Source organism: Aplosporella prunicola, assembly GCF_010093885.1.
Source record: "Aplosporella prunicola CBS 121167 unplaced genomic scaffold K452scaffold_17, whole genome shotgun sequence".
Taxonomy (NCBI): domain Eukaryota; kingdom Fungi; phylum Ascomycota; class Dothideomycetes; order Botryosphaeriales; family Aplosporellaceae; genus Aplosporella; species Aplosporella prunicola.
Genome location: NW_022983545.1, coordinates 522312 through 537461, shown reverse-complemented (window position 1 = coordinate 537461; position 15150 = coordinate 522312). Strand labels below are relative to the sequence as shown.

Genomic DNA, 15150 nt, shown 5'->3' with positions numbered 1-15150 from the left:
GTTTTACACAACATGTCAAATCAAACAAACCACGGTATGTACTATACCCTCAGCCCCTTCAAGGCCCCCAAGGTCTCTGTTCTCCAGGTCATGCCACTCATTGAGCGTGTCGCGCTGCTGGACAGCGCGCCCATTGTCCTGACCGGGCAAACCCGCACCGCTGACACCGGCCTCTGGAAGGGCGTTCAAGTGATGATGCCGCGCGATGCGCTGATTGCTTACTCCTCCTGGGCAGAGCGTTACATAGTGCCCAGCACAACGCAGCTGATTATCCCCGGTATGGTCAGTAGGGCGGCACTGCGGTACGTCGTGCAGTGGATCTGCGCGGTCGGCGAAAAGCCGCTCAAGCCTCTGGGCTCTCTGGCCGAAGACTTGCAAGTGTACAAGGTGCTGAAGGCGCTGGCTGTGCCGATTGAGCGCACCACATTCCTGAACCACATCTTGCGGTACCTGAAGAGCGGCAACTACATTGCGCACGAGGACGCTAAAGTCGAGGATATCATGGTCATGTGGGAGAACTTTTCTGACGACAAAAGGATCCTGCAGGCCGTTTTGAATGCTGTGCTTTGCCGCCCGCCGGATCCGGAGGCCCCAAACCTAGATGATATTGAAGTGTACATCTGCCGTAACCCAGACCTACTGCGCGAGGCACAGGCGGTATACTATTCGAGAAGCATGTTTTGGTCGGGGTTCTTGCAGGGCTGGCAGCAAAATGTTGCTCAGCTCTACAAGTAGTGTGGTGAAACACGGCTATTTAAGCTGTTTGGATTCGAGAGGTAAGTATGAAGAATTGCAAGGCGCACCGCACGGTGTTTTTTTGGTTTCGGATGGATTTACGGGTAGACCTGCTCTTTCTTCGAGGACATCGCATGATTTAGATACGCATGGTGTAGAGAAGCTGAATGAACCGTATGGTTTGGAGAAAGGAGTGCAACTGATACATAAGACCCGTGATAACATAATGCTTGCAAACAGTGAGCCATGCCTGCCTGAGACATGCACAAAATCGCATCAATAGGAGAACCACATGTCAACATTGTTTGAACCGATTTACGTGCGAAAGATGAGGCAACACTTCTTTGTTCTGCCGAATTTATCGATCAATAACGCAGCTACCAATCGTCGTCAACGCAGGTGCACCGTCACGCAGCCACAGTGGCGTCGAGTCCAAAGTTGTAGCTTGTTCAACGCGGCAAGTCCTATTGGAAGTTTCGCCGACTATAATTGCTTGGTCGAAGAGCTTTAACTCGCAGAATCAGGTTCTTGGATGGGTAGTTCCTTGGATGCTGCTCGAACTTGACGCATGAGCAAGTGAACGCGAATGTAACACAACATGCTCATCGGCCGCCTCGCGGATTAGGAGGCCTAGATTTGCGAAGGGAAGTTGCAACTGATGGCTTTCATAATGATGCATAATACACAGCACCATCGGCATTGATGTGGTACGGCTACATTGCCCTTGAAATGACTTGAGTGGGCCCTCGTCGAAGTAACCTCCGTGGACTGAGAGGTTGTAAAGCCATGTGAGGCTCTGGGTCTTCGGCGTGTCCGCCGCTAAGCAGCGGTTGGTAATTACTGCTACTATTAAATGCCTCAGTGCATTTTCTTGATCCAGAAAGATGTTGCGGCTTCCGTATGGCTTTGCGAGGTACTGTTACATGATTTTAGATATGGCGCTTAGAGTCGACTGTAGGCAATGCGGCTGGCGTGACGGAGATGAGTACTTCTTGCGGTCAACGGTCAATTGCCAAACCGCAGCTGACTTATTGTGTGGGCCTAGAAGTCCCTGGCTGCACTGTGTCTTGTCGATCACCGCCATGGGTCAGAGAAAGCCCTTTGTAGCCGGTGTGACCGACACACTGACCGGTTAAGGGTTGTGTTGAGGCAAAAAGAGGACCTAGAAGCTTCCCGGCGGGAATAGATATTATCACACACACCGCCGATGAGCCCTTGAACCGGTGTGTGCTACAGCCAGGGCACATGAGAGGATTTTATTCGTCGAACACGTCCAAACGCCCATGCGGTGAGATACGCCAGATACGTCTCATGAGCATGTACGCTGCCAACTGGTGAAGAGTTGAGTGGCGTTAAGACCCTACAGCACACCGCAAGGTCAAGCTAATCAGCAGGCATAAGAAGGCGCTGTGGCCTATGTACGGTGCAATAGTAGCGACTAATATCCCAATGGAGGCGTTGAGCATTTTCAGACCCGGTTGGGCGGTCTGGAAGCCACGGGGTAGGCGCCACGCCTATTACAAGCCAGCTGTACGTTTTGTTTTTTGTGGCTACAGTGACGGTGAGCCGCGGAGTTTCCTCGTGCCGCGTGGGTTTTCTCGTTGCAAAGAGCCCTGTGGTATTTGTGTCAAGGCAAACCGGCTTTGCGCGGTATAGATCAAAGCTGCCAAGAGGCAAGACTCCGCCTGTGCAACCTGTAGATACAACGGAAGCGGTATGCGTGAGAATTTACCGAGTGCTTAGGAGTGCTCTATTGACACAAGGCTCCCCGTCCCATGCTTTCTTCTGTGATAGCTGACAAAAGGCCTGAGACACCCTATGTTATATTTGGTCGTCGCTCGTGTATCGGTCAGGCTTTCGGCAGCCCCAACGTCATGAACGTCGTACCGCGTCGACCGCTAACTGAAATTTACCGCCCTTCAGCCTCATCCAAACGAGGAAAGATCTGTTAAGAAAAGAGCCTCATGCAACTCATGGGCTGCCGTGTAATAGGCTCAAGTAAGCAGCATAAGGTGCGAACCACTTAGCGCCAAAGTTGGAGCTTTTTGCCGTCTATAGGCGGAACCAAAGTCGGGCGCTCCAGCCGGAAGCATACCGTACATGGATCGTGCGGCTGATGCAAAGATGGGTTGCTGCCTTGGAACTTGCATGCATCAGGTATTTTAAAGTGCCACAACGTGATGATGTTGACTCAAGATCTTGACGCGGGTTATTAACATACTGCACGGTACGCTCCGATCGGCAACCGTATGCCCGCTCGATCTGACGCCTGTTCTGAGGTAATGGTCAGGGATGTCTCGGCCCCTCAAGGTGCAACTTTCGTATATCCCACACAACCGTAGTCAAGGTCGCTATGCAAGGGCTTTCGTAAGTCAAGTGTGTGAGTCAAGTAGGTGTGAAAGGTTACTGTGACATGTCGAGAGCCGCAACAAGATTGGCTGGTTCTGATGCCTACAATCACCCCTTGTCACATAAACCCTACGCTGTAGAGACTGCTTTCGATACACCAAAGCTTACAGACGCATGTGGCAAATGCCCGAATGCATGGTCAACTACCGTTACGGAGGATCTTCCGTGGAGCCGGATGGGCGGTGGATTCCGTCCCATAGTCTAACAGACGGATGAGTGACAAGGCTGATCAGTCAGGGATGATTTCTGGGGTTTGCTGCAGAACAAGGCGGCAGCTTCGCCTGGTGCCGACCACACTATTGGTACCGACCTGAAGGAAGCGGTGTGGTTGTGAGATTCTAGCCTACCTCTTCCATCAAATGCTTTACCGACAATTTAGATTTGTGGCTAGACCATTGTCTCCACTGTACATAGCTCATGCTATTGGTAGAATTTGCGTCCACCTATGTACGGAGATATCCTGGCAGCGTCCAGCGATCAGGAAAAATTCGAGAGTTGTTTGGCCCTGCTACCCGTTGCTACGATTAACTGCATGCTATAGGTAACAGAAATTGCCAAGAAGCGATTGAAGGACTCGAAGTAGCGTTCGTAATCCGCGGCAAGATTGGTTTATCTGATGGCCGGGACCTGACATAGAAGGGCCCTATTACATGTACCGAAATTAATGCACGATGGCGCATCTCCCCTGTCCAAAAGCTGACTGCAGAAAATGCGCCATCATCCTGCGCCGCACAAACGTGCGGTCTGCCTGGTATGAAGCTAGTCAACGGTTCCTGACCGCACCGACATCTCCTCGATACCCGTTTGCTCCGATAGGTGAATGTCTTGTTTGCAAGTAAGACGACAGCATGCTTCTTCCGTACGCTGCGGCATGCCAACATGCAGAAAGCTCGGCAAGCTGGACAGGGCCCTGGAATAGGAACTTTTACGGCAAGCCGCGAATGACCAATTTGGGAAATGCTCTTGACGGCCGGATCGTTCGATATGTGTAGTAGGCAATGGACTGATGACCAGGGATACACAGTAAGATGACGAGCCAGGTTCCGGGTACGGTCAGTCCTGGAAGATTGAGCTATTGCATGGGTTGACAGAGGGTTGCCGGCGCGTATAAGAAGTCCAGCAGGTCATGGTCCATTGTGCCTTCAATCTCCCGGAACTGCAAGATTTACATTATTTTCTGGCCAGAGAACTCTCATCTCGAAGCTCAAACAAGATAGCCATCAAGTCAGGGTCATCAAGCCGCATCTAAGAAGTTAGCTATTCCAATGCAATATAGCTTTGAAGATTGACGGAACGCTTACCATGTTATCTCTCAAAAAGCAGCAGAAGCCATCAATACCAAAAAGTCTTGCGTCGGCATTCAGCACCAATGGCCGGATCGTGGTACTGCCATCAATGCGGCGACGGGCCGCACGTGGTCGCTCCAGCTTGCATCAGTTGCGGCCACCAAAGATGCTATCTATGCAACTGCGACAATACCGCTGTTATGCGTATGGATTCGAAAAGCCCGCCTGCTGTGCTGGGTTTCGGATCGAGTCGCATGGTAACCGGAACTGTACCCGTCATACTTTGCAAAAAGTACGAGCAGCAACGGTCTGATTCGGAAGAACACTCTGAGGATGACGAAAAGTAGTGGCCGGAAACTGGAGATTTGGAAGCAGAGTTGAATCGATGAACTGAGGATGGATTGATAAGGAATTTGGAAGAGCTTATGTGTTAGAAACGATTGGCGAGTTCTGCATTTTAGTTTCTTTTCTTGCCTTTTATCCAAACAGTGCATTGGACTGAAATGCTCTCTAATATCTGTTTGGAGCGCGGCGAAGACGACACCGCGACACAGGCCATGACGGTGGTGAAGAACCCAAAGACATATTGTGTACGGGCGAATGTTTAACGGGCATCTGCTCTTTTGCGTATGTATGCTCTTGGTATTGATTGTCTTCGAGGGTTAAGGTAGTGGATGACGAGGTGTTGGCCGCCGAGGAGCGCACGATCGGAACACGTTTCGGGAAGCGAAAAACACGAGTTTCAGCGCGACTAGGTTGCAGAGAAGTCTCCGGGTAACAACAAACCCAGTGAACAAACATCCAGAAGGAACACCTTAACTTTCTCGAGGAAGGAATATGGCGGACACCAAGCAGAAGAAGCAGAAGAAGCCGTATCACATCAAGAAGGCCGATCTGCATCTCGACGAGTACATTGAGGAGCAAAACTCAAAGGATCCCAAGATCCTTTGGCAGCGCGGAGTTAATCGACTGAAGAGCTCCTTTCAGTTCAAGCTTTACATCGCTTTGCAACTGATTGCTGCCGCCGTCGGCTACGGCCAAGCGATGTTGATTGTTGGCATCCTGTGGGCGATGATAGCAAATACGGGAAAGAGAAAAGAGGGCGAGATGAGCGCTTACTCGCTCTTCAACAAGGACGTGCAGCCGTAAGTCAAATATCTCTCTTTCGTGTCTGCTTCGGGCTACTTGGATTCGTCGCCCGTTCGCGACGGCGGCAACGCGACGACGTCGCCAATGGCAACAACAATAACGACAGGCTAATATTTTGCAGAATAGCGGGAAGCACCGACATGGAAGCATTGGACAGAGAGTTGCGCACCAGGGCCATGTAGCCATCTCCTACATGTCTCTAAAGCAGGACCACGTCAATGGCACAGACGACGAGCTCGGCTATAGCTGTGTGGCAGGATCCACCACGAGTCACCCCAAAACCGACGCTGCAATTCCCCATTGGCTTCTTGTCCGGTGCACAATGAACTCGCTCTCTCGGCGTAAAGACACGTCCTGAATGTTTTGTAATCGCGGTAGAAGGATGGGGTGTTGGGTGTTGCACGCAATAGTGCGGGGTTCCTGAGTTCCCGGGAGGAGGGGCAATTGTGGGGTCCGCTGGGGGATCATCGCTAGCACCTCCAACCCCCTCTCCCATTCCCCGACAACCAACTGCCGTGGCCTCGCGGCAAGCGTCAATCATTATGAACATCAGGGTTATAACACCAAGGGGCCAACATCCCAACCTCACGTCTTCCCTTTCTCCTCTCCATGGTCCTTCAAACCGACTAGCTCCTACCCCCGACCCCGACCTTTTGTACAATACCGCCCGTGGCCCGTAAACGCCTTTTACTCGACACACCGAAACCACCATGGCTCTTTCGAACCCCACGCCCGACCGAAAGATCCAGCTCGTGCGCATTGCACACGTTTACTACAAGCACAAAGACGTCGACGCTGCGCACCAGTTCGCCATCGACTTCGGCTTCCAGGAGTGCAAGCGCACCAACGACAAAATATACTATCGGGGGTACGGGCGCGAGCCATACGTATACTGCATAGTCAAGAGCGACAAAGACGAGTTTGGCGGCGCCGCCTTCGTCGTCGAGTCGGAAGAAGAGCTGGAATATGCGGCCAAGGTGCTGCCGGACGCGAGCCAGGTATATGAGTTGAGCGAGGCGCCCGGCGGCGGCAAGTGCGTGACGTTCAAGGAGCCGGTTGATGGCGTGCCGTTCCATCTGGTGTACGGACAAAGTCTGGCCGACGATGAGAAGGCGTTGCCGCAGCTGCAGTATAACTTCCCGACAGACAAGAAGAGACCGGTGGGCAAGACGCAGCGTTTCGAGAAGAAGCCGGCGCCGGTGCATAAACTGGGCCATTTCGGGTTGTGCGTGACAAACTTTGCAAAGGCTCATGACTTTTATTTGAAGTATTTCAATTTCTTCTCTAGTGAGGTAAGCGCAAGCTTCCATTGATTCTCTACTGCCATGGCTTGTGATTCCGTGTATTTTGCCTCCATCCGTTGACAACAACCATAGCTCATCCATAATGACGCCGGTGTCAATGTCACTGTCTTCTACCGGCTCGACCGGGGCAAGGAGCTCGTGGACCATCACTGCTTCTTCTTCTTCGAGGGAGAAAAGGCCCCACACGTGCACCACTCTTCCTTTGAGACGCACGACTTCGACACCCAGGTGCTCGGCCACGACTGGTTGCGGCACAAGGGGTATGAAAACTGCTGGGGAGTTGGCCGGCATATCATGGGAAGCCAGATTTTCGATTACTGGTAAGTCTTGTCCCTGAACCCAAGGAGGGTCCGATGAGTCCGTATCGAGGCTTGGATTGTCATCATAGATGGCTGACTCCTTTTTGCTTGACAGGTTCGATCCGGCCCGCTTTGTCCTGGAACACTATGCCGATGGCGACTTGTTAGATAACACTGAGCCGACAAACAACACGCTTGCTGCGCCGGACAACCTCCACGTATGGGGTTAGTATCCCGCGCGTTGACGATTCGTCGATAACCAACAAGAAGCTGACATCACTGCTCTCTTTAGGACCCGATTTGCCGCCTACCTTCTTGACTTAATGCCGCGGAAACAGGAAGAGAGGCACTGATCGAAGATGAGATGAGGAAAGAGATGTCAGCTCTGCCGGTTTCCGTGGGGGCAATTTTTTCGTATGCAGAACGTGATGTGGATCTAGCGAGCTAAAGTGCAACATAATGAAAGAAGCAGTATCAGACGACTTCCATCGTGACCTTTGTGGGGATGGGGTAACCCGTAGTTGTGACGACAGAAAAGGTGAGATGTAGAGGCAGATTGCTAGGTCCGGAGAAAAAGGTGAGGTACTAGGACAGGTTACTCCGGCGAAACAACGAGATACAGGGATAGGTTACTCCGAAGAAGGACGGGCACTACAGGTTCCTCCGAAGAAGTCGGGATCGGTTCTCCGGTTCTCGTGTTCGAAGAGCCGATGCTGGATGCTCCGAGCGCCGATTCCCAAAGGGCGAGCAAGCATGCCGCATGCATTTGGCATAGGCATTGCATGCATGCATGCATGCATGAGTGGGGTGAGATGGATGGATATTTCCGTACTCGAAAGATGTCCGTCCCGAAGAACTGGGCAGCGCTTCCAAGTTCTCTCCGCAATACAATATTGGAGGTCATAAGAACCATCGTAACTCACCTACTAATCAAGTAGGACTCCCGACACAATCAAACATGGCAGGGTTGCATTCAACAGAGGGCTCCGACATTTGAGTCCATAGGTTCTCCGCCAGAGAGCGATCATCGCTTGAAGAAACGGCGCGCGTGCGGGAGATGTGGCGGCGAATTCCTGGGTGGAGGCAGGGGTAGGTAGTGGTAGTATGGAGCAGAACGGCACATAGCACGCGGCGACAACAAGACTCTCCGTCGTCAAAAGACGGCGCGCGTGTAACTCGGAGCGAGGAAAACCGGAACCAGAGCACCGCGAGGACGGGTGTGGAGGACTCGGTATAAGGGACAGCAATGCAAAAAGCAATATCGTTCGACAACCCCAGAAACCACAGATGGCAGGGCAAGCCAAGCAATCAGCAGGCCGCCCCGTGCTTCCTTGCCCAGATCGTGACAGCCCCGCAAGGCAGGCCATGTCACATCAGATGCCAAGGGCAGGAGGGACGGCATCGGCCGCGCAGCGCTCCACATGCGCCAGGTGCCGCGGCGGCTCCTCTGCGGCGCCTCGCTAAGCCGACTCCGGGGCCCCCGAGGCTTTGACTTGCTTTGCTAATGGGCTCTCCATGGTTTGCCTGACGGGCGACGGTGAAAGGCGGTGGGGCGGCGGATGCGGCCGGCCGTTGGTTGGGCGGAGAGGTGTGATGTTGGAGAGACGAGGAGAAGGAAGGCGCGCCTGACCGGGGAGTTCGGCTGGGGTCTGGGAAATTGCGGGAATTGCGGCTCTGCTGTCTCGTGCGACGTGCAAAGTGCTGCAGAGTGCAGGCGGCGGCAGAATCTGATTAGAAGTGGATAGCAATGATTAGGAGGAGCATGAGAGGGGGGAGAGAGAGTGTGTGTGTGTGTGAGAGGTGTGGTTGGTGATCTGATGACAGGGAAGTCCCTTTTTTCCTGCGCTGAGCGCGATCCGCTGGGCCCTTCACACACTGGAGCCAAGCGTGGAGAGGGGGAGGAGGCCATGGCGTCACGGTCAAAAGAGGTCGAGAGCTTGGGAGGAGGCAAGGGGAGTCTGGCCGGGCGGGTTTCTGTGGAGCTCGGGTACAGTTGGGTAGCATGATGATTCTCTTCGATTCGAGTCGTCTAGTTACCTTGCACCTACCCCGCGCGGGAAACGACGTCGCTACGCAGATCTGCCGTCGCCATGATGGCAGCGGCGCCCGCCAGCCCAGCCAAACGAGATGCGTCCATCTGTTAGTGAGCGGCAGTTTTGGAAGGTGCCAGCCGCCGATTGTTTTTTGATTTTTTTTTAAATTTGGGTGCGGCTTTGCGGCGGCGCGGTGCTGGAGGCGGACGTCGACGTGGTGGACGGGGGACTCTGCTTTGGTGCACCGGGGTTGCTTCTCGGCGCCGCCTCTTGTGCACGGGGCCGGTCAGGTTTTGGGAGCGCCTAGAGGGTGTGATGATGTCTCCGGGCTGTGCGGTTGACCAGGCCGTGTCCGCAGTCCGCTCGGCGGCAGCTACCTATGCTGGACGACGACTATATAATGGCCTGGCTTCCTAAGTCGACTGGCTCTCCAACCAGCCAATTCTCCCGCTACCTCCCTCTGGTCCAATTCTTCAGTCCTCTGTTGCCACAACCATGAAGACCGCTGCTGGTTTCGCCCTTGGCGCAGCACTCGCCGGCGCCGTGAGTGCCCAGGGCACTCCTTCTGTCTATGTTGGCCCTGGTGTGCCCAGCGGTACTCCCATTCCGGGTGACTACGCCGGTGTATATAGGCCACAGGCACACTACTCGCCGCCGCAGGTAAGCTCTCGCCCTACCATGCTGGATGAATCCGGCACTGACAGTGTGGCTTAGGGTTTCATGAACGACCCCAATGGCATGTTTGTCGACGCCAATGGCACTTACCACCTCTATTACCAATGTTGGTAGCTCCCGGACCGCCGATTGGCCAGCACCAGTAGTCTAACAACTGACCTCCCTGCAGACAACCCCACCGCTCTCGTTGCAGGGAACCAGCACTGGGGCCACGCCACGAGCCGAGACCTCTACCACTGGGAGAACCAGCCCATTGCCATCTTCCCGCCCGACAACACCTCAAACATTTTCAGTGGATCCGCTGTGGTCGATGTGAACAACACTTCCGGCTTCTTCCCCGATCAGGACAATGGCGTCGTCGCTATCTACACGCTGAACTCGCCCGACGCTCAAACCCAAGAGATTGCCTACTCGCACGATGGTGGCTACACCTTCACGCCCTATGAGGGCAACCCGGTCATCGACAGCAACACGACGCAGTTCCGCGACCCCAAGGTCATCTGGTACGAGGACCACTGGGTCCTGGTAGCAGCCTTCTCGCAAGAGTTTGTCATCAGTGTCTACACCTCGCCGGACCTGAAGACCTGGACCCACGCGTCTAACTTCTCACACTACGGCCTGCTGGGCCTGCAATACGAATGTCCGAACCTGGTAAAGATGCCGGTCCACGGCACGGACGAGAGCATGTACGTGCTGGCCATCAGCATCAACCCTGGCGCGCCGCTCGGTGGCTCCATCATGCAGTACTTCCCGGGCACGTTCAACGGGACGCACTTTGAGGCGGTCGACGACGCTGCGCGCATTGCCGACTTCGGCAAGGACAACTACGCCGGACAATTCTTCTACGGCACCCCTGATGGTGAGGACGCCATTTCGATCGCGTGGGCCAGCAACTGGCAGTACACACAGGTGGTACCCACGGCCTCGGAGGGCTGGCGCTCCGCCATGAGCCTGCCGCGCCGCAACTACTTGACTCAGATCCCTCGCGTGGGTTGGGACATGGTCTCCATTCCGTACGACATCAGCCCGGTTCTCGGCTCGCAGATCGGCTCGTCGGACAACCTGGGCAACGGCACGCTCGCTGTCGACTACTCTAACGTGTCGTCCAACGCCGTCTACTTCGAAGCCAACGTGACTGGTGTCGCTGGCGCCAGTGCAACCGCCACCCTCAACTTCACTTTCCTGAGCCCTGTCTCCGGCGAGAGCATCTCTGGGGGCTACTTCTTCGGCGGCGACAACCCCTTCTTCCTTGACCGCGGCGAGACTCGCGGCTTCGACAACCCGTTCTTCACCGACAAGTTCTCGGTCTCGCAGCTGCTGAGCGAGGATGGCACGTGGACCCTCTCCGGCGCTATTGACCGCAGCATTATTGAGGTCTTCCTCGACGGTGGCATCTACAGCGCCACAGCGCTTTTCTTTCCTACCGAGCCCCTGTCGCTGCTCACGTTTGCGGCCGGCGACCTTCCTGCTGGCGCTGAGGTGCGTATTGGTGTGTGGGAGATTCAAAGCACCTGGGACCACTATGATGTCGGTAATGTTACGGCTCCGGCGTCGAACCAGACAGTCAGCCGGGTGAAGAGGACGAGCATCTAAGTGCTTCTCTGGTTTGAGAGGAGATGTTTTATATATTAATGATGTTACGGTAAAAATTTTTACATATGGAATTCAAAATATTTAGTGGTTACCGTGGAGATATCTTTCTTATCCAACCTTCTAATGTGTCTACCTGTGTAAAATGCTTAGTACGCGGGAATTATAAAGGCCAAATAAGGATTTCTTTGATCCAATGTTATTTCGTGAAGAGTCGAAATTTCCCTCTAGGTCAACAGTTTAGCTAGAGGGTACGATGGATCTTGGTTCCTCTTAATGGGATGCTCTTTATTTGCCTAGCCCCCTCTCCACAATATTCGATGCTAACTCTTCCAAAGTCTGAAATTGCGCGCATCTCTTTGTCTGCAAAATGATAAATTGGAGTTGATATTGTGCGGTGTGTATAATTACCAACAAAGCCCATCGATCTCGACTTGCCACTGCTATTGTCACTCCCTTGGTATTGTTCCGCTCCCATAAACGTACCCATTAAGTCTATATAATATCTTTTCCCTCCTCCACTAACTCGTCACCCCGCTAAGCAAAGCAACACACACTCAATACACTCGTTTACTACGACCACCAAATCGCAACCATGATCAGAGCAATTATTCGTCCCGACAAGCCTGGCTGTGTCATCATGTAAATCAGCTACCTACCTGGCACTGGATCGACAAGCGGAGGATGTTATACGATAGAACCCTAAGCGTGCTCCAGTGAGGAGTTACCAGCGCTGTGGAGGGATGGAAGGGATGCTCGACGGTTGTCATTGTACCTACTGGGGTGATGGCAACGGCAATAAATAATAGAGCGTCTTCTCTCCGATTTAATTGACGTTGAAGTGGTGATTAGAATTGATGGTGTTCGGAGTGGACGCGTCTGACTCGCGTTTCATGTCGTCACTCTGACTGGCTTTGCATGTGAATGGATGGAGCTCCCGCCGTCTCCACACGCCCAAGCTCCAACGCACCACTCCAGCCCTTACATACTACACAACCCCCGGCATGTTCTGCACTGCAACGGGCCATGGCATCTACTGCTGATATCGTCACAGCGTCAAGCTCGATACTTCTTCGCTTCTTCGTCTACGTCTTCTTGCGATGGGTACGTCTCCTGCATATGCGCCCGGCATGCACACTGCTGACACGACCTAACAGATACCTTCGAGCGTGCGTTCCCTCACCGCTTCCGCCTCAGCCGTAGCTTACAAGCATCCAATAGATCTGTCCGCCCGCTGTAGCGACCTCCTTAGCCGTCTACATCGTGTCGTTCTTCTATAGCTTCCAGGAGACATCGCCGTACAAGGTCGTTTCGGACGAGATCGATGTGATTGTGAAGGAAACAGTTGCGCAGGATGACGATGATGAGGCCGAACTGGTCGAGGGCGCGGAAGATGGGCCCTTGGAGGAGCTCGACGTCGAAGAGACGCTCGTAGTTGAAGACAAAGGGCCGCAGGTCCTCAAGACGCTCCTCACAGGACTCCCAAGCCCCACCTCGGCATTATGGAGTTGGATCACTTTCGCCATCAACATTGCCCTTGTAGGCATGATGTTGGACCTGATATTCCGCGCACGCCTGCTGCACCCTGCGCACGATCTGTCTTTTGCGAGGGTGGGATATGTCTCGGACAGGAGCGCGAAAATTCTGGTGCGGGAACCAAGCCTGAACCAGTTGCCGCTGTTTGTCTCTTACCGCTATGCGGACCCTCCCCTGTCGCTCAGCTCTGGCCATCGCCAGCAGGACACCGCTTGGAAGCATGCCCAAAACATCAATTGGCTTACTGAGGAGACTGATTTTACTGCAGCGGTGGAGATAACTCAACTCAAGCCCGACACCAAATACCAATACGCCGTTTCTAACAACCAACGTGGTTATTTTATCACGGCCCCACCACCTGGTCGCATCTCTACTCGTGCGCAACATGAGGGCAAATACACCTTCCTGCATTCGAGCTGCATCAAGCCTCGTGTTCCCTACAACCCCTTCCAGGACCCACTCAGTATCCCCGGCTTCAACCATCTTGCAAAGTGGATTGATAAATTGGGCGCTCATTTCATGCTGTTCCTTGGCGACTTCATTTACGTGGATGTGCCTGTCCGCCACGGCAGAGACCAGGAGGACTACCGCCGTGAGTATCGTCAGGTCTACGCTGCGCCCGAGTGGCCGTCAGTCTCGGAGAACCTGCCCTGGATCCACGTGCTCGACGATCACGAAATCCAGAACGATTGGGATCAGAACACTACCGGTGTTTTCGAAGCAGCGTACGAACCTTGGAGACACTACCAAGTGGCAGCAAATCCACCTGCTGTGAGAACAGGCGACACGTATTTCCAGTTCACTCAAGGTCCTGCGTCATTCTTCCTGATGGACACGCGCCGCTACAGGAACCCGGAGCGTGAAAAGGACACATGGGACGAGAGTAAGACCATGCTCGGCCCTGAGCAACTGAATGATCTCCTCGAATTCCTCAAAGAGCCAGCCAAGCCAGGTATTCGCTGGAAGGTCGTCGTTTCGAGCATTCCGTTCACCAAGAACTGGCGACACGGACCCTCGAAACTGGACACCTGGGGCGGTTATCTGGCCGAACGTAAGAAGATCCTAGAAGCGATGTGGGACGTGGGGCTCGCGGGCGGAGTTGGCATCATCGTCCTCAGCGGCGACAGGCACGAGTTCGCCGCGACCAGTTTCCCGCCGCCCAAGGACAGCAAATGGCCGCTGAGCGCGACGGTGCACGAGTTCAGCACCAGCCCGCTGAGCATGTTCTACCTGCCGGTGCGGACCTACGCGGGGGACGATGAGGACGTCTGCATCAAGTAAGTCTCATCCAACAACCATTTCAAGTTCTTTCTTCCTCCTTTCCTCGACCAGCGAAATCACAAGATGCATGCAGTAAGTACTGACGCTCCGCGACCAACAGGTACATCCCAGACGGCAACTCCAAGTTCGGCGCCATTGAGATCACGAGCCCCGCGGCGAGCGAGCAGAGCATGCTCACGTACCGGCTGTTTGTCGACGGCGACGAGGCTTGGAGCTACACGCTGACGACGCCGCCGAACGTGCACGGGGGCGCGAGGGGCAAGGACGCCATGTGGGGTTAGGTTAGGTTAGGTTGGGAGGAGCACCCAAGGTGCGGCGCAGAGGTGTCTTCGCGTTGGTCGATGATGATGACGATGGGTGGATGGGATGGTTGGCATAGCATTTGTGGCCGAGGCCATACTTCTAGCGATGAATTAATTGAATCTTTTATCCTCCCTTTTCGTTTTCCCCCCTCTTGTCCTTTTCCCTGCTCCCTGCGCGGCGTGGCTGGGATTAAATGTTTGGCTAAGTGATGGTGGGTGGCTAGGTAGGTGCCCAACCTGTACCAGAGAGCTTGCGTGCATCTCACCATCCTCCCTGCTGTGAACTAACTGCCTCTGCATTAAGCACTTTTCAATCATTCACCATCACCACCCATACTTCCAAGTTGCGAGCTCGACACGCCGTCTTCTTCAGCCGGCGCTTGAAAGTTTGTTGTTGCTTCATTGCCCAGGGCGCAGGCAGGCAGCTCCCTAGCACCTATATGCTCATCACCTCTACCACACTTCTTCTACCACTTAGAAAGAAAATAAGGGGGAAATACTACCGCTAAATGAGCTGACGAGAAAGCGAAAGACAAGGACAGGAAAAAAAA

The 15150-nt window shown here is 53.9% G+C and overlaps 5 protein-coding genes across 5 annotated transcripts; all 5 read left to right on the top strand.

The window, feature by feature from the left end:
- Positions 1 to 12: 12 nt before the first annotated feature.
- On the top strand, positions 13 to 926 carry K452DRAFT_335385 (uncharacterized protein; the record flags this gene model as incomplete). Its single annotated transcript, XM_033545224.1, has 1 exon — positions 13 to 926. One exon carries the CDS (start codon positions 13 to 15, stop codon positions 733 to 735), a length of 723 nt encoding a protein of 240 aa, XP_033396016.1. The 3' UTR covers positions 736 to 926.
- Positions 927 to 5267: 4341 nt separating this feature from the next.
- Positions 5268 to 5761, top strand: K452DRAFT_299663 (uncharacterized protein; the record flags this gene model as incomplete). The annotated part of the gene is made up of 2 exons (XM_033542253.1): positions 5268 to 5575; positions 5701 to 5761. The coding sequence occupies 2 exons, from the start codon at positions 5268 to 5270 to the stop codon at positions 5759 to 5761; spliced, it is 369 nt and encodes a 122-aa protein (XP_033396015.1).
- A 528-nt stretch (positions 5762 to 6289) lies between these two features.
- Positions 6290 to 7412, top strand: K452DRAFT_230868 (uncharacterized protein; the record flags this gene model as incomplete). Its single annotated transcript, XM_033537122.1, has 3 exons — positions 6290 to 6871; positions 6956 to 7203; positions 7298 to 7412. The coding sequence occupies 3 exons, from the start codon at positions 6290 to 6292 to the stop codon at positions 7410 to 7412; spliced, it is 945 nt and encodes a 314-aa protein (XP_033396014.1).
- Positions 7413 to 9710: 2298 nt separating this feature from the next.
- Positions 9711 to 11483, top strand: K452DRAFT_310058 (glycoside hydrolase family 32 protein; the record flags this gene model as incomplete). The annotated part of the gene is made up of 2 exons (XM_033543305.1): positions 9711 to 9918; positions 10060 to 11483. The coding sequence occupies 2 exons, from the start codon at positions 9711 to 9713 to the stop codon at positions 11481 to 11483; spliced, it is 1632 nt and encodes a 543-aa protein (XP_033396013.1).
- A 1023-nt stretch (positions 11484 to 12506) lies between these two features.
- K452DRAFT_310057 (uncharacterized protein) lies at positions 12507 to 14578 on the top strand (the record flags this gene model as incomplete). The annotated part of the gene is made up of 5 exons (XM_033543304.1): positions 12507 to 12584; positions 12638 to 12649; positions 12702 to 14293; positions 14322 to 14369; positions 14398 to 14578. 5 exons carry the CDS (start codon positions 12507 to 12509, stop codon positions 14576 to 14578), a joined length of 1911 nt encoding a protein of 636 aa, XP_033396012.1.
- Between the last annotated feature and the right edge of the window lie 572 nt (positions 14579 to 15150).